Here is an 18,326-nt window from a genome sequence, read left to right as displayed (position 1 = left end):
TACCATGTGTACTCGTTATGATTAAAATTGTTCTGATTTTTGCGTTTGTTGGATTAAGTAGCTCAACTCTTCTAGCATAGGATCGAACGTTAGGGGCAGAAACCTACATATTGAAATATCAAAGGGGGGAGGAGATTGATGAAATTACGTAATACTTGAATGTGTTTCTAACTACAACTTTACCACTAATGTTTGTGATATTCTGTAAAGCATGGAAACCATACATGTTTGTATTTTTATGAAAATAAACCTTCATGAAGGTCTTTGAACTTTTCAGCTCATAAATGTTATTTCAACGTGAAATTATAGTACTCAAGAGTTGGGAGTTAATGGATTTCTTTTTCATATGTAGGGGAAAAATCTATAACTATAGATTTTAAAACTCCATATGGTAATTAAATTTGAGAGCCTATAACTGCTTCAAATATAATTTCCATCAGCATATAATAAACATATAACCAGAACCCAAAATGTCCATTATTAGCCAATCTAGTAGAAGATTTCTTATAAAAATTATAGATTCTCTCCATTGATTGTTGCCTGGAGAATTAAAAACTTCATTCTTCTCTTTATAAGCAGATAGCTGAGTACTAAGGAAAGCCTTATTATCGAGAACAGCCGGAACTCAAAAGAAATTTGAAGCCATTCATTTTGGTGAATTGCAACCAGTCATCAATGACTATTTATTGAATGTCCACAGGGTGCCTAGGCATTGAAGAGGCAAGTGATTTCTTTGCATTATTCAAAGGATTTCTAACGGAAGCCTAAGATTTGCAGAAGTCTTTAAAGAGCAAAGTGGTGGGGGCTTCTCTAATTTAAACTGCTTCTACATGGAATGAATTGAATAGTCTGGGTTTCAGAGCTTTAGAGGTTTCTAACACTCAGAGCCGACTTCTGTAAGCGAAGACCCCATTAAGTGCCAAGCGACAGGCCGGCTGGTGGGCATGGCAAGACCCCACTGTGGGATGCTGGACAAGTCAAGCGCTCCTCACCCCGCAGCAAGACTGCTGCAATGGCGGCCCTGACCCGCCACCCTATCCCTCCCCTTCCCCCACCCAACGCTCCCACCCCCAACCCCGGGCTCACACCATCTCCCAGTCGCCGGGCCCCGACTGGTTCTCGCGAGATCCGGGCAACAGCGCTCGGGGCCTTTTCAAATCGGGATCCGTTACCGCTTCCCCGGCCGCCGCCATTGTCGCGCTCGGAGCCCCTCAGCGCAGGCTGCGGACGCGGAGCCAGTGGCGGCGGGATGGCGGACGCCGACAAGCCCGAGGTGCCCGGTCCCGCTGGCGACGACAGCCCGCATCAGCAGCCCGCAGAGCTGCCGGGCGAGCCACGGCGAGAACCGCACCCGCCGGAGACGGAGAGGCAGCCTCCTCAGCACAGCAGCAGCTCCAATGGCGTTAAAATGTATTGTCTTTTCCTCTTGGGGTCGCGACGAGGTTGGGGGCGGGAAGTCGGCCTGTAGGGCTGGAGGCCGGGCTGGGCCTCGGGGGGGGGGAAATTACTGCCCTCGGGCCGTGGGCGACGGGAGGAGCAGGTGCAGCCGGCCGCTCCCAGGCCCTACCCGCCCGCCTCGGGCCAGGGGAGCCGGGGTGCGGACCACGAGGCCGGCGCCCTCTTTGCATTTCTAGCCCGAGACCACGGGTCACCCTCTCTTCTCCGACTTCGGTTGGAGAACCTTTGAGCAAAGCTCGGTGGCCGCCACGCTTTGCTGGAAAATGGTCCCCCCTTTAAAGACCAGTAGTTAGTGTTCATCACTAGGGAGTATCTAAGGATGACATCATCGGACATGTCCTCCTAACCACCCAGAACGTTTTTAAAAGGAGTATCTCCCATCTCCCCGGCCTCGTTCTGAGGTTTATAAGTTCAGTGTTTTGTTATTGTTTTCTAACGTATGTGTTCATTTCTGAACTGATACATACCAAGTGGAAGTTTAATAATGTGCGGTTAGACCGAATCCATTGTGTTAACCCTTTAAATAGTAAGAGGTGCTTTAAAAAAGAAAATGTACCTTGCTTCCTTCCCCTCCCGACTCCCAAATGTTTGTCAGCCCTGCAGGCTACTTAAAAACAAGCAAACCTCAGTGAGTGATGGTAGGTTCTTAATTTTGGTATAATGGTAAAGTAGTTTTCAATTGAAGAAAATCCACTACCTTTAAGATTTTCGTTGTCATTAGTCCCTATAAAGAATTTAGTTGACTACATAATAATTTTTAGTTATCATAAAGAAATGTTATGCTCTTCGTTTTTGTTATATGGGAGCATATGAATTCAGGCATTTATTTGCACATGTCCTGCTCTTTAAATCTGAACTCGAAAGTAGGTTGTTATTTAACGAAAAACATTTTTTTCCTTCTCTCAGTTATGCCTCAGAGTGGCAAACTGTGAACATTTGCTCACACTAAAATAGACAAGGGAAATGTTCTTTACTTTTGTATAAAAATGTTTTAAACTGTGATAAATCTTGATTATTCCGTGTAACCATTGATTGCAGACAAGATGGCTATCCCTGCTTGGTTATGCTCTCAATTGGGTTTGAATAGGATAGGCAGTATATTTAGGCAAAATAGAGGTGCAGGTATAAGAGATTCCACCTCAGTGGAGTTTGTTCCTAGGTGGAAAGTGGCATGCCTCAGTAACTGAGGAACCAAAGTGGGGTGACGCACTTTCTACTCTGCCTACCATAATGTGGGCTTTCAGGAATTTGGCATCATTAATGCGCATGAAAATCAGTGAAATGATAAATTTTAAATATGTGCTTTTAAAAAATACCTGCCACCCTTTTCTCCTGAACAAAAAATATAGCCTTGAATTACAGAGAGAAGCCCTACTGTACTTGAATATGATCAGTTTCATAGTGTCTGTACAGGTAAAGCTGGTATCTAAGCTTCCATCAGATCTAAAAGTCTCTGATCCCGTTTAAGATCTCATTGTGGTTTAGCCAGACAGGAGAGAGAGGTAGAAAAAGAATTCCTTTAACTTCTTACTGAGGAGAATGAAAATATAAGGTGAAAAATTAAAAAAATGTTACAAGTAAATACAAATGTAGATTCTTCCCATATTGCTTGTAATTCATCTCTCTCCTATCTCTTCCTAGAAGTTGAGTGAATAGGCCACTTTACTCTCAGGGATTTCTTATAGTGTCTCTTCCATAAGAACATATAATGGTCCAGCATGGATCACTCATTCTGAATTATTAGGGACATTTACCTGTATCAACCTAACAACCTTTTTTTACCCTGTGAACCAGCTTTAGTAGTTAACAACCCAAAATATAAACTTCAGTTGATTTCCATGTATTTTAATGATAAGAATTTATTGAGATGATAAAAATTACAAAATATTGTCTTAAAATATATGTTGCTTAGACGTGAACACAGTGCCTCTTGTTATCAAGATTGAAATGACTTTCTGAGGTTAATCCATAGCCATTAAGGGTGGAGACCACGATGTTATTCATCTTTATGTCCCCAAGGCCTTATGCTTATAAAGGCCCAATAAATATTTTTAAGAATTGCAGATGTGAACTTTTATGATAATGAAACTCATATACAAAGGATTAGTGTGTTTATATCTTGTGACAAGAAATTAAAGATGTTTCCGTAGGTATAGTCTTTTTCTTTATGGCAAAATGGTATAGTAGTTCTCAAGTGAATCGGAGGAAAAAAATAGCAGTATTGTTATAACTTCATTATTCAAGTGTGATTAAGTAACGCCTTGGAGTATATGGAGATTGAGAGTTACATTAGGGTACTTGAATAAAATATTAAGCCATGGAGCAAGAAGTGTTTGAAGTAGAGTAGTTTTTTTTGTTTTTGTTTTTTTAATATCAGGAGTAAAGAATGGAACTGGGCTTATTTTTGCATTTCATACTATAGCATTATGCCTTTTATATTAAAACTTTCTTATTTGATGTTCAGTATTTTTCAGAATTTTATATTATAATTTGGGTAGGCATGATTTAGTTTTATGAGTAGATAACATTTTTGTGATTTAGAATAGTCACAGTCTTTATGTCAAGTACATGAAATGAATAGTTTGGAAATTATTACAAGGAATTTTCGATATAGTGCCATTATTTTGACATTATGTAGTATCATTTCTGTAAGAGTTTTCACATATATTTTCACTGTCTCTTCCATAGTGTATTTGGACATAGAAAGAGTTCAGATATTGAGTAATTATGGCTTAGTTTCTTAATCAGACTGTACCTGTAGCCACTAAACTGATGTGCCTTCCATAGATAGTCTTAATTTGTACATTACAGATGAACAATTCAGCTGTATCTTTAAGATGCTGCTGATGGGGTAAAACTTGAATAAATTGCTCTCTGTGTTTATCTATTGAGCAGATGTTTTAAAGAGGGTATCCTGTATAATATTACTGCTTTTTTAAAAAAAATATTGTATGATTTAATTTATATAAAGTTTAGAAAACATGAGTGACAGAAGCAAGTCAGTCATTGCCTGGGGACAAGGGAAGGGATGGAGAGAGGTGATAGGGAAGAGTTACAAAGGTGTACGAAGACATTTTTGAGGGTGACGGACTCTCATTTCCTTGAGAGTGGCGATGGTTTTATAGGTGATATTACTGCATTTTAATGGAATTGTCAGATTGTACTGATAGTATCCATGTAAGAATAGAAGAATACGATGAGTGCTTCAGAACTTTGTGCAATTTTCAAAATTGGTTCCATGCAAGAGAAAATAGGCAGAGGAATTGGTATTTAGCTAGCAACCATATAGATGTCAGTTCACGTGAGCAGAGACTTAGCTATTTTAAAAACATTAATGGAATTCAGCCTACTATATAAATGGGTTCTTTGGGGGATTAAAAAGAAGGATTCTTGTTTCTCTGGTACCCAGAAGCCAGAGAAAAGGCGTCTGTGCCTTCTGGCTGCTTACTGCCATTCATAGAAGTGTAGCTCTGTTCAGACAGACAGGTACTTGCTAGAGTTGGACAGGTAGGATGATCACTACCAGGCTGTGCCATTTATGATGAGGGAAGATGTTTGACAGTGAATGTGTCCTTTTCAAGGTCCGAAAAAGTGGCAAAGCAAGTTTGGCTCTAGTGTCTCTTGATTTTAGCAGTTTTTCTGGCAGATACGAGTACCATCTGAGTATGGGTTCTCCATTGACTGTTTGCTCTTTCAAGAATTAATATTTATTGAGCACATGTTATGTGCAGTCACCATACTAGATGCTGCTACTACCAGCCCAGGTAGTTTTTTTCTTTTTTTTTTTTAAATAGAGTTTTACACACTATGTTTATGGTTGTGTTGTTACCTGCTCAGAAAAGTAGTGGCTAAAAAGTTCAATATATCATGGAATAAGCAACTAGCAAATGATGTGTGTGTAGAATGCTGCCATGTATAGGTATGTTCCCACAGTTGCTTGGCTTAGAAGATAATTTAGAGCCTGCATTATGAAACCTGGTTGGTTGTCAGAATAATCCAGGAAGCTTTAAAAGATTTAGATTCCTGGATGTCATTTCCAGAGATTTTAATTAGTATATGTTTGTAAAAATTTGCTTTAAAATCAGAGTTTTAATCAAATAGTTTAAAATTCACTAGAGTAATTAATTATTTAAAATAAATCTATTGATATTCTGTAAAAAAGGATTTCTTCTGAAAAGGAAATACTCAACTTTTTATCTATACTCAACTTTTAAAATACTCAACTTTTTATCTATAGAATTTAAATGTTATATCTACAGATGGTTGGTAGATAGCATCATAGACTTGCATTGTGATTACAGTTTTATAAATTAAATATTTTTCAGTTAGGGCTTCATTAAAATGTAGATTTATAAAATTCTGGTTTGCATTACATTTAAGTATTGCTTCTTTCTCTACCCCTTCCTCCCATTATAAGTAATACTCCTAATAAAAATGACATGATTCTATGAAGTACTCTGTCTTAGTTTGTAGATTAAAACAGAAAATGTGAGCATGAACATATTAGAATGCCTTATCAATTTTCTACGTTGATCAAAACTGGAAATAAAAAATGTCATAAGAATCATGGGAGTGTATACAAATATAGGTATAACAGTATTTTAATTATGTTTTTAAGCAGTGGAGGAGAAAAGTTCTGGGAAGAAACTTAACCTTTAAATGATGAACTTTTTCAAGATATCATTTTGTAAATTAGTTTTTTTAGAGTTCTGTATTAAAGCTGGCAGTCTTATATATTATAAGAATAAAATCACCAATTTCTCCCTTTTATTAGGTTCTGATAACATTTATTAAGCTTTACGTTGGGAAAAACTGGATGATTGTTTGGATACTGCAGCTATTTAATATGGAAAAAAAGGATTGTGAAATGAGAAATTTTGTTAAAATCCCCAAATGCTTGCTTTGGAATGACATTGGGTAATTTCAAAGCCAGCAGTATGACTCTACAGTTGCTTTGCAAAATCTAACTTAGTGAAAAGTTTTGAGAAGTGATAAATATTGAATATTTAGTATATACTCATTATAAGAAGCATGGCTTAGGTTTTTTTTGTTTGTTTTTAATTCATAGGGAGAATGATGAATCAGTGAAAGAAGAGAAATCAGAATTTAAAGAAAAATCTACAGGAAATAAGAAGGCCAATAGATTTCATCCTTATTCAAAAGACAAGAATTCTGGCACTGGAGAAAAGAAGGGTCCAAATCGTAACAGAGTTTTCATTAGCAACATTCCATATGACATGAAATGGCAAGCTATTAAAGATCTAATGAGAGAAAAAGGTAACCATCTCTGATAAACCCACTGTTGGATAATCATGTAGAAGGGGGAAAGAACTAAGCAAAAATTTTTTATTCCTCTGAGCCACACAGACTCAAAAAATTGATTTTTGTTTATTTCTTGACACATGCATTAATCTTTTCGTCTTCTTTCACTTGACACAATTTCATTACAAGGTAGTATTGGATAAATGAAGTTTTTTTTTTTTTTTTTTTTTTTTTTTGTTATATCAGTGGGATAGTAGCTAGCCAGCATATGCATGCCACCAAGAATTTTGTTAAAGTGATTGCTTTGTCTAGTTGAAGTTTTTATAGATTTTTAAAGGACTGTTGTATTAGTTAAGCAATACATTTAGCTGTTAAAGTATGAATAATAAGGTCTGATTATTTTTTTTCCAAAAGCTGTTTTGTTATCTTGGCGGAGCCTGGAATCTGGCTGTGGAATTCATTTTGTTTGCATTGTCATGAATGCCATGATGCTGTCTCTGCAGTTCTATATTAAAATTGCGTTACTGCTGTTGCAGTTTTGTTTTCAGAATAACCTGAAAACCTTTATTTTATATACATGGTTGGTTTTGGGGAAAACTAATTTTCATAATTGATCTTGTAAAAGTTAGTTTTGTTATCTCTTGAAAAATTGAGTTTCAACAGTCCTGCAAACTATGTACTTGGCTTCGAGGCTGATCTCTTCTAATAAATTAAAAAAAAATTGCATTGGTGTATCTGTTGTAAGGTGACAACTATTTGATTGGTTTTATTCATTGACTTTATTTAGAAAGTGTGTGGCTTGCTGTGAAGCATGACTTGTAAATTTAGTTTACTGATGGCAAACATGATTGAAGACATTCAGGTAGGAAGTCACCTTAAAACAGCTGTTGTGTGTAGGCGACTAAAGTTATTTGAAAAGTGCTAATGTTGATGTTTTTAATATGATAGGCTAAGGGATCATTTGTATGTATATGTGCATTTGTTCACCAACTATATCATGCTGGCCAAAATATGATCTGTAGTATGAATTAGGTTAATATGGTTGTTAGCTTTTTTAGAGAATGTGGATGATGTACATTTCTGAAAATCAGTTAAATTTACATAGCCATTGACAGGAGGTATGTTGGTCTGGTTTTGATTGTTGGTGAATAATAGGTGCTTTTCTGTAGAGTTGTGCACAGGTGTGCAGTAAAGCAAGATATTGGTGTTTAAATGTATTGTTTCTTGGTATCTTCCTTTTGTATGTCTTATGTAGTTGGTGAGGTTACATACGTGGAGCTCTTTAAGGATGCGGAAGGAAAATCAAGGGTAAGTGCTGTGGGCAGTAATCTGCTCGAGGTTTAAAAGTTCCTCAGCAGTTTACTTTTTGTATAATACTTGTACCAGTTTTGGAAACTTAAGTTTCATTTTGTTTTACTTTATTATGCCAGATTTGAGGCTTTATACTAGCAAGTCTGACACTTATACAAATCAAGCTAGCTGCCTGGAAGGGTTGGGTTTTGTAAATACTCATAAAGGGCATTCACTTTTCTAATGCTCTAAGGTAATGCTTCTTTTTAGCCAATAGATTTTAATGTAGGATTTTTTTTTGTTGTTGTGTTTTGATGTCTTCAAGGATATTTAAAAGTCATCAAATTGATAATATTCCCTAAGAGTTTTATGAGAGGCCTATAAGCTTAAAGGTGTTAATTCAGAATGTATGTTTGAAATTTATACTGAAAAACTTGATCTGGTAGCCTGCGGGACTACATAAGAAGCAGTACTCTGACCAATTGGTATGAATGACATTGATGAATAAATTGATACAGAAGGAGTTGGGTGACAGTCAATTTTGATTTTTAGCAACAAGAAAATATACTGAAGAGTACAGTGGAAAGCTCTTAACAATGTTTAATTATATTAGTGAAAACCAGTTAAGTATATGAAAAATAAGAACTTTGTCATTACCTTTAGTGGTGCTTTGAACAGTAACAATGACAAAGAATCATTTAAAAAAGTAGACTACAAATTTGCTTCTTTAGAATAGGATACTTTCACATACTTAAAACTGGCTGTTAAATTATGTGCAGCCAGTTTTCTTTAAGAACTTTGTTAAAAGTGAGATTAATAATTCTTATTTTGATTTTAATAAAAATATACATTAAAAACTATTTGTGCACACTACATCCGTTGAAAAGATATGTGACTTTGTAAGGCTAGGGGTATTGGAACCATCGATTATTTCTTTCAATTACTTTTGATTGAATTTATGCAATGAAATTTATTAGTTTTAACTTAATGAAGAGTAAAAGTAAAAGTGTGCTTCAAGCATGTTAGGCTAGATCCTACTATCTTAAATATATATATTTAAAAATTTACAGAAAATTTGTGGTCACTTGACTATTCTTGAGGTATAAGACAAAAAAGAATGACTTATCGATTGCATTAAACTTAAATGTTAGACTCTACCATTAACTTCGTCTACTGATCTGAAACCTTTTTTCTTTTGCATATATTGACAAATCTACCTGGATATAGGGTTGTGGGTAAGAAGTTTTTTTAAATCTCTTAAGTCAAATTTAAACTTCAGATTGGAAAAAAAACCTGAGTACATAAAAATGTCCTCTAAATTTTTTCCCCAATAAGGGTGGTTGAATTCAAAGATGAAGAATTTGTAAAGAAAGCACTAGAAACTATGAACAAATATGATCTTAGTGGAAGACCCCTGAATATTAAAGAGGTAAGATTGCTTATATTAAATAATTTAAATGAAAAAGACTTATTTGTTTCGAATTTCATCTTTGGTAATGTGTTTGACTAAACATTTTTTAAAGCATAGATGCTTATTAAAGCATTATATTTTGATGATAGTTTTGCTTGTACATGAAAATCTATGTGCTCATAAACAGTTATCCTATATATTTGATTTGTTCCAAGTTATTATAAGCAGAGATATATGATTTAAAAAAAATGCAGGACCCAGAAAATTTAAAGATGACATATTTTAGGTACTGACCTTATTAGTATATACATTTTCAATTTTTAGATTGCGTTGTTTAAATATAGAAATATAGTAGGTGTTCTTGTAGTTGATAATAAAAGTTTGCTTAATAATGCAAATACCTTATGGATTTGAATAGAATTGATATTCACTTTTAACAAAATTAACCTGAAACTATGCCAGATTAGAATTTAAGAAAAGTTACAGGTCTGTTAGCAAAATTTATAACTGAAACTTGGAAACCCCTAAAATGGAGATATTCCCTTTGTGTGGAATAGTTGCAATATAAATATGTTGTTAAAAGAATGATCAGAAGATACTTAAAAAACTATTTACAGTTATGTATAGTTGACCTTGGACATGATTAGCTTAAATAGTTGCCATTTTCATGACTTCCTTTAGCATGATATTGTTAATCTCAATAGTTTGATCACAGATCAGTTATGTGTATATCCTCACTAAAGTCTCTTTTAAAAAAAGATGGAGGGATTTAACTTTGGGACCCTAAAGAGTCTCCATAAGGGCGGATGTTAATCATTGGTAATAGTACAGTACTGTCCCTTACAATACAATTTAGTATAGTAGTGATTTGGTCCCAGCTCTGTCACTTTCTAGCTCTAAGAAGGCATGTTACTTATTCTCTAAACCTTAGTAATTAAAATAGTTCTGCAGATAATACTTACCTAATAGGGTGTTTATGAGGATTAAATGAGATATATGGTAAAGAATTCCCTCTGTGGCATAAGGGAATCTGTGACCCAGAGTGAATTACTTAACCTCTCTATTTCTTTGTTTTCTTATCAGTACAATGGGAATAATACTAGAACCCGATAGTGTTATAAGGACTCAAGAGTTAAGATAATAAATGTTAGCTATTTCTTATAATTGTGGTATTATGTAAAGCACTTAGCATAGTGCTCAAAATATTAACTATGTAATAACTGTTAGCAGTAATAATTATGATTGTTGTTATTCCTGCCCATGGCGGCAATGTTACTGGTCATTGTTCTCCTTTTCCTGAGTATGAGGTGATATTGCAGTAGTTCCCCCTTATCTGCAGGAGATACATTCCAAGACCCTCCAGTAGATTCCTGAAACTTCGAATAGTATAGAACTTATACATACTATGTTTTTTCCTATACATACATACCTTTTCACTTAAAGGAAGCACTGTAGAACTTCTTGACTTTGTTTGGCATATTCTTTGGGACCATTGTTAAGTAAAATAAGGGTTACTTGAACACAAACATTATGATAACCATGATAGTTGATCTGATAACTGAGGTAGCTAAGTGACTGATGGGTGGGCTGCCTATACAGTGTGGATACACTGGACAAAGGGATGATTTACATCCTAGGGTGGACTGTGTGAGACAGCACGAGATTTCATTACAGTACTCAGAACAGCATGCAGTTTTAAACTTATGAATTGTTTACTTCTAGAATTTTCCATTTAATATTTTCAAACCTTAGTTGACCTTGGGTAAATGAAGCCAAGAAAAGCAAAACCATGGATAAGCAGGGACTACTTACTATAGCTTAAAATGAAAGGCTATGCTAACAACAAAAACAAGTATCCCAAATCCCTTTATTCAAGTCAGCTTCTGAATTCCTCTAATCCTATTTGAGCGGTGGGTTTTTTTTTTTTTTTTTTTTTTTTTTTTTGACTGAGAAGTGGTGAATTGGTAAAGAAGGTTTAGACTTTTATTGGCCTGTGACAGTCATTTATTTAGTGGTTTTTATGTGGAAGCCAGTACCAGTATTCAGAAATGTGTTGATATCCTAAATAATTTCCCACAAGAGTGGCATTTGTAAAATAACCACCCTTATGGGAAATTATTATTTTGAGGATTATGATTTGTTGTTTTATGATGTTTCTTATTCTTTGAGAGACAAATATAGATTCTCAGTGTTTTTATGTTTAATTGGAAAAAGTTCATTGGATACTAAAGGCCAGGTCCATGTCATTTGTGTTCTTTTAAGTTTTAGCACGTTGTTGATCCTCAGTAATATTTCAGAGACCCAAAAATAGAGTCATGTGATCCAAGCTAGTATAGGATACTTCCATTTTTAAGTTTTTTTTTTAAGAGAAACAAATGTTTGCATTTGCCTTGCTAAATGATGAGCTGTTCCTTTTCAATTAACTTTTTTGGATTAATATCTCTAAAGGTCTCTTTCTTAGAAATATCTGATTTATAAATGGATGGCCAGGGTCAGTACTGAGAACTAGTGAGAGTCTAAGGAAAAGTTTATTTCCAATATTCCTTTACAGATATTAAAATTTCACTTTTTCATTTAATTAAATGAGGTTTAGTAGCAGTTATAAACTTACTATAGGCTCTCTAATAGCAATACCAGGCAGTGACTGGCTGGCTGACATCTAAGTCCAAAGGGAAAAGAATAAAAACTGATACAGTAGGTAATTTGTGTTATACACATTGTATTTTATATATGTGTCATGTATTATATATGTTTTTATATATGTCACATATAGAGTAGACAAATCAAAGCATAGTAATATACTTTATTAATGTTAAGATAGGAACAAACAGCCTATTTTAATAGTTCACGAAGCCTGTTCTGCTGTGTCCTTTTCCTTCCTGCATAAGAGACCACTATCCTAAATTTTGTATTTGTGCAAGTTTTTGAAACCTTAGGTCTGAAGGTTTTATAATTTATTAACTTAAAAGTTTTTAGCATTCTTCTAAAGATTTATTTTTTTACTTCTGTATTTCTTTTTATTTCTTCATGGTAAAGAAATATATTGGAAGCCAGAATACTTTTATTCTTACATTCACTTTTTCACTTTCTAGTCTCCCAGCCAACCTAGAGAATTTATTAAAGTCACCAAACTTTCTTTTTATTAGTATTTCCAGACAAGCCATCAGAGTAGAGTCGATGATTACATAGATCATAATCATTTAGTATTATAGGTGATAGTCTATTAATGTGTTTATGTGATTTTTTGTTTATTTTTTGCATTCCGCCTAGTGAGATGAGTGAGAAGTACTTTTAAACTTACCTTTTTTTGTTTTGTTTAAAGGTAGAATATTTCTCTTCTAAAGTTAATGAACTAAAAATAAAAGCAGTGTTTAGTATCATTCTTCATTTGGACACAGCTTTTCTTTGTCGCCTTCCCCGCCCCCATCTCAGATCGTAATCATGTTGAGGAAAAAAAGTTGGAAGGTGGATAATTGTATTTTGTTCAGGAATGAAATTTATACATTATCATAGTTCCTCTCTACCCCAGTATTCCTGGGTTCTATAGCACTCTGTTCTGTGGTTGAAAAGCTTTTAATTAGTCTCAATTTGGCATTGCTTTGGTCATCCAGTGGTGACAATTCACCATTACTGCATTTTGGAAAGAAAAGAGTTACAGTAAGTATTTTGTTACTCTTCGAGTTATATGTATTTATGTGTGTGTGCCATATACTTGTACAGTAGTACAAGGGCAAAATTAAACTAATTTCAAGTTCTTAAGTGACTTTAGTGATTGGAAAGAGGTATTTAATTGACATCCCTGGAGACTTATCTTTTGTCTGTCCACAGGTTTTTATGGGACTGAATTCTTTGGATGAAAAAAGCTTACTCTTCAAGAGGGCCAATAATTTGAGTGAGATGGGATAGCTACTGTAGAATTTGAAGTTGTTTTAATTATATAGTCTTACTGATGTACCTAGTGGCATTTAATGTTCAATGTGTGTTATAGGATCCTGATGGAGAAAATGCTCGTAGGGCATTACAACGAACAGGAGGATCATTTCCAGGAGGACATGTACCCGATATGGGATCGGGGTTGATGAATTTACCACCTTCCATTCTCAATAATCCAAACATTCCTCCTGAGGTTATCAGTAATTTGCAGGCTGGTAGACTTGGTTCCACAATTTTTGTTGCTAATGTAAGTTTAAGCTTTAGTCTAAAGTTTTGTCATTCAGATATTCAGTTCTAATTATGAGATTATTTAATTAGATGAATGGGTTATAGGTTTATAGAACATTTTGCTTATTTTTTAATTAAAGTAAGCCAAACAAATTATTATAAATTTAAACCCAATTTAAGTCTCTATGTAAGATTAGAGTGTAAATAAATATTTAGATTTTTTTTAAAAAAAAAGAACTGTGGAATTTATAAATATTAGCAGTTCTTGAAATTGTTTACTTTATTATATGTGATTTTTGTTTATATTGGTGAGTTTCTTTATTTAGCTTTGATATTTGATATTTGTGAATGTGCATGTTGCAGTTGGTTTGTCATTTGTTCTAAGCCTTTGAAAGTCAGTGATAACAGTTTTCAAAATCTGAATTTCTCTCAGTAAAAATAGATATACAAGTTTCAAATGTACAAAACAAGATTGAATAGTTGAGAGACTGTTTTGGGAATTTAAAAAAATTAAGGATAAGGAACAATGTAGGTGTAGCTTAACCGATTTTAAACAACTTAAGATGGTTTTTAAAAAATATTATTAATATACTGTTTAACAGAATTATAGTTCTTCATAGTTTTGAGAGTTTAGAAAAGATTTCTTTGTATTTATAAATGGGGAGAAGGGTTTATTAGGTGTGTAACTTCATATAATTTTATGTTAAGCTTGACTTCAAAGTTGGTTGGAAGAAGCTAAAGGAAGTGTTCAGCATAGCTGGAACTGTAAAGCGGGCAGATATTAAAGAAGACAAAGATGGCAAGAGCAGAGGAATGGGCACAGTCACTTTTGAACAAGCAATTGAAGCAGTTCAAGCAATTTGTATCCTGATTGATACTTTAGCATTATTGAATAAGATTGAAGAAGCTTGATACCATTTTGTGGGAGTCCTGCAATTTAAGGTTGCCTGGCTTAGAAGTGTGTATTAGACTTTAGTCTCCAGCACTTAAAACCTTTTCTATGTCCAAGTACTAAAGTCACTCTTAAAACTTGAATTAGCCGTATTGTACAGGCCTACTATGAACTTTTTTCTACTTTCCCTTCCTGCCACAACTGATTATATGTATATATGCTCTTGAAAGTTATGTAATCCATTATAAATTGATACAGTTGCTTTAAATGAAGCCTTGTTAATTCTTTTTCAATGATTGAATTAAAAGGTTACATTTTATTTATAAAATCTAACTATAAAGCAAAGAGTTAGATTTTTATTTGAGTACATGGAAGAGACATACAAATAAGTAAAATTATTATTCAAGATTTTGATTAAAATATTAAAGATAGTCTGACTAAATAAGATTATTAAAAATGTGTTTGCATTTAAGTATAATTTTATAGTTGTCTTAACTGGCTTTCCTTGACTGAACCAACAGCTATGTTCAATGGGCAATTTTTGTTTGATAGACCTATGCATGTGAAAATGGTGAGTTCTTATATATCACTTCACTCCTCCAAACTTTTCAAATATTTTATGTGCTCTCCTCTACATTACAGATCTTTTTAGTTTTATATTAACATTATAATAAACTTTTTTGCAATTAGGATGACAAGTCTGTCCCTCATGAAGACTACCGTTCACATGACAGTAAAACGCCACAATTACCACGTAAGTGTAATTAAAAGCTGTTATTAGAAACAATACAGACTGTTGTTTTTCAGTTTTAGTATGTGTTAAGCAAAACTCTTTGTTTTTGTGTCTGTCTCCCAAGTTGCCCACAGTTTGGGGTTAGCTTGGAGTTATGGAGATAGTTTGGCATGATCGATTAGGAGGACTGAGGAAATAAATATGTGCTATTTTTTTTTCTCTTTTTGGTACTTTTTCCTCATTATAAAAACAATATATACTTAAAATTTTAAGTTTATATACTTGTGGGGGAAACAAGTCTTTGTAATTTTACCACTTACAAGTAACCTCCATAACATTTTTTTATATTTTCCTCCAGTCTTTTATGTCTATTTTTTACACAATTGGGAACCACTGTATAATAATTTTGTATCTTTTTGTTTAACATTGGAGTACAAGTATTATTCCAGGTTGAAAATTCTTTCCAAATTTTTTTATTGGATATATAATAGTTTATCATGTGGATGCTCCATAACTATTTCAACAGCGTAATTCATGTCTTTTTGTATAACACATCTTTGATAAATGTTTTGGTTATTTCCTTAAGATAGATGTCCTAAAGTAGATATATAGGTTCTAAAGGTACGCTCATTGATCAGTATTATCAATTGTCTTTCAAAGGATATAAAACAACAGTGTAATGTACTTAACGTCTGTGTCTCAGTGCCCTCCCGCATCTACAAAATTAGTATGATAATAGTAACTACTTCATAGGGTTAGCCTGAGTATTGCCTGAGGTAATACATAGACAGCCCTTAGCACAGTTCTGGCATAATGTAAGCACTCAATAAATACTCACTCTTGTTCTTACTATTTTACTGTACCTTCTCTGGTTATTAATATTACATTTTTAAATAAAATGTTTTAAATATACAGACAAACATAAAATTACTCCTGTAGCAATCAGGCCATATTTCTTTTAAATGATTTTTCTTTAAAATAAAATTTCACAGATAAAAGTTGAGATTCTTCTTCTCCCCTGCCCACCTCCCATCAGATACCTTACCCTGATGAAACAACTTAAGAATATAGTGCTTATCTTTTAGGTTTTACCGGTTTGACTGTACATCTCTACACCCATAAACATTGTATGGAATTGTTTTGCTGGATTTAAAATTTGGTGTGACTTGCTGTTTTTAAATATTTTTTGGAGATTTATGTTGATACATGTAGCTCTAGTTCCTTCGTTTTAATTGTTAAAACCACATTTTATATACTTTTCTGTTTTTAGTTGTTCTAATTTTTGTTATTAGAAAATATGAAGTTGGTGAGTGCATATTCTTTTTCTCATAGAATGATCTGTTTTCTCAGTGTTCAATAGAGGTTCTGTGTAAGATAGTCTGGCCTTGGATGTATTGTTTAGGGGCAGATTTTTAACCACTGATTGTTCATACTTTCTATTGCATCTTGAGTCAGTTTTGGTTGTTTCTAGTCTAAGAATTTTACTATTTTTGTCCACTTTTAGATTTATTGGCATTAAATAGTCTCTTTTAAATTTTTTTCACATCTATAGTTCTGTCTTATAAGTTTCAAAAGTTTGCAGTTTCTCTTTTTCTTAGTTTTGCTTAGAAAGATCTTTCAGTATTATTAGTGCTTTCAAAGAAGTAAATTTTGCTTTCTGTATCTAAATTTCTGCTCTTAGCATCATTATTCCTTTCTATTTCTTTGGGTTTTGTCTCTTATTTTTTCTTAACTCCGTAAGTTAAATATTTATTTCACTAATTTGCAGCCTCTGTTTTTAATTATTTTTTATTTTTTATTATTTTCATTTTTTCCTCTGTCAACCTCCCCTTTACCCCAATCCCCATTACCCTTTGGTAAACACTAGTCCGTTGTCCATGTCCATGAGTCTGTTTGTTTATCCTGTTCATTTGTTACTTTTAGGTTTTTATCCCACATATAAGTGATGTCATGTGATTTTCAACTTTTTCTGTCCTCTGTTTTCTAATGTAAGTAGTTATGACTATGAATTTAGCCACTGTATTCAGCTTTTGTTATGGAGTATTTTTATTGAGATTTAACTTTGTTGTTAAATTACATTATGATTTCTTCTTAAGCCATGTATTTTTGAATTTCCAAATGTATGGATGTTTCTTTTTCTTATTAATTTCTAACTTAACAATGTGACCAGAGAAGATGGTCTTTATGATTGTGATTCTTTGGAATTAATTTGGATTTTGCATTATAGTCTAATATGAGGCACATTTTTATAAATATTCTAGGTGTGCTTAGTGAATGCAACATTATGTATATGTCCAGTAAGTCAAGTTTTTAAATCATTTGATCGTCTATCTCTCCTAATAATTTTGTCTGTGCTCTCAATTACTGAGAGAGGTGTGTGGTAAAATCTCACACTAGAATGATGGATTTGTCTATTTTTTCTTGTTTTTACTTTAAATATTTTAAAGCTAACTTGGTAGGTACATCCATGTTTAGAAAAGATGTTTTCCTAATGAATCAAAAGTTTTTTATCATTCTAGAGTGATTTTTCTCATTAGTAACTACTTTTAAGTCTTTTATCTAATATTAATGTAGATACAACAGCTTTGTTTATTCACATTTTTTATTTATTTGGATTACTTCCCATTATTTTGTGTTTTATTTTTCTGCTTATACAGAAATATTTTTCTCCTATCTTGCTTTCTCTTTTAGTGGTTATCCTGGGTATTTTAATATGTCTATATAAATCTGAAGTCAATATAATTATTCTTTTACTCAACAGTAAAGTGACCTTTGAATATTTTAATTTTAATCATTTTCCTACTGATTTATGTACTGTCGTTGCTCAGTGTTTTAGTTCTGTATCGCTTTTTTTCAATCCCATGAATCAGGCATTATTATTATTTACCACTTTTTGTCTTATTATTTCTCTGCTTTCATAGCCCCGGCACTATTTTTTCCCCCTGAAGCCTGTATTTTAAAAGCTTTCTCATTGAGGATCTGTTGTTAGTAAATTCTCTCAATTTCAGTTTTTTATAAATGCATTTAAAGATAGTTTCACTGGTTATATAGTTTAAGGTTGGTAGTTATTTTATCTCAGTGCTTTGAAAATATTCCACAGTCTTCCGGCTATTCATTGT

At 33.5% G+C, this 18,326-nt stretch overlaps 1 protein-coding gene across 6 annotated transcripts in view; it reads left to right on the top strand.

The window, feature by feature from the left end:
- The first annotated feature begins 1,133 nt into the window (after window positions 1-1,133).
- MYEF2 (myelin expression factor 2) overlaps window positions 1,134-18,326 on the top strand; it is a 32,166-nt gene continuing 14,973 nt past the window's right edge. The window contains exons 1-9 of one of the 6 annotated variants that reach the window (XM_016163251.2): window positions 1,134-1,410; window positions 6,527-6,735; window positions 7,976-8,028; window positions 9,238-9,245; window positions 9,346-9,439; window positions 13,410-13,601; window positions 14,291-14,444; window positions 14,996-15,045; window positions 15,165-15,228. In XM_016163251.2, the coding sequence (XP_016018737.1) occupies window positions 1,250-1,410; window positions 6,527-6,735; window positions 7,976-8,028; window positions 9,238-9,245; window positions 9,346-9,439; window positions 13,410-13,601; window positions 14,291-14,444; window positions 14,996-15,045; window positions 15,165-15,228 (985 nt within the window). In that variant the 5' untranslated portion in view covers window positions 1,134-1,249. The remainder of the gene's footprint in view (window positions 1,411-6,526; window positions 6,736-7,975; window positions 8,029-9,237; window positions 9,246-9,345; window positions 9,440-13,409; window positions 13,602-14,290; window positions 14,445-14,995; window positions 15,046-15,164; window positions 15,229-18,326) is intronic. The other 5 variants (XM_016163253.2, XM_016163250.2, XM_016163255.2 and 2 more) reach the window with 5 other exon arrangements.

Source organism: Rousettus aegyptiacus, unplaced genomic scaffold (assembly GCF_014176215.1).
Source record: "Rousettus aegyptiacus isolate mRouAeg1 unplaced genomic scaffold, mRouAeg1.p scaffold_m13_p_3, whole genome shotgun sequence".
Lineage (NCBI taxonomy): Eukaryota > Metazoa > Chordata > Mammalia > Chiroptera > Pteropodidae > Rousettus > Rousettus aegyptiacus.
Note: the sequence above shows the minus strand (reverse complement) of the source record. Positions and strands in the feature narration are given on the sequence as shown.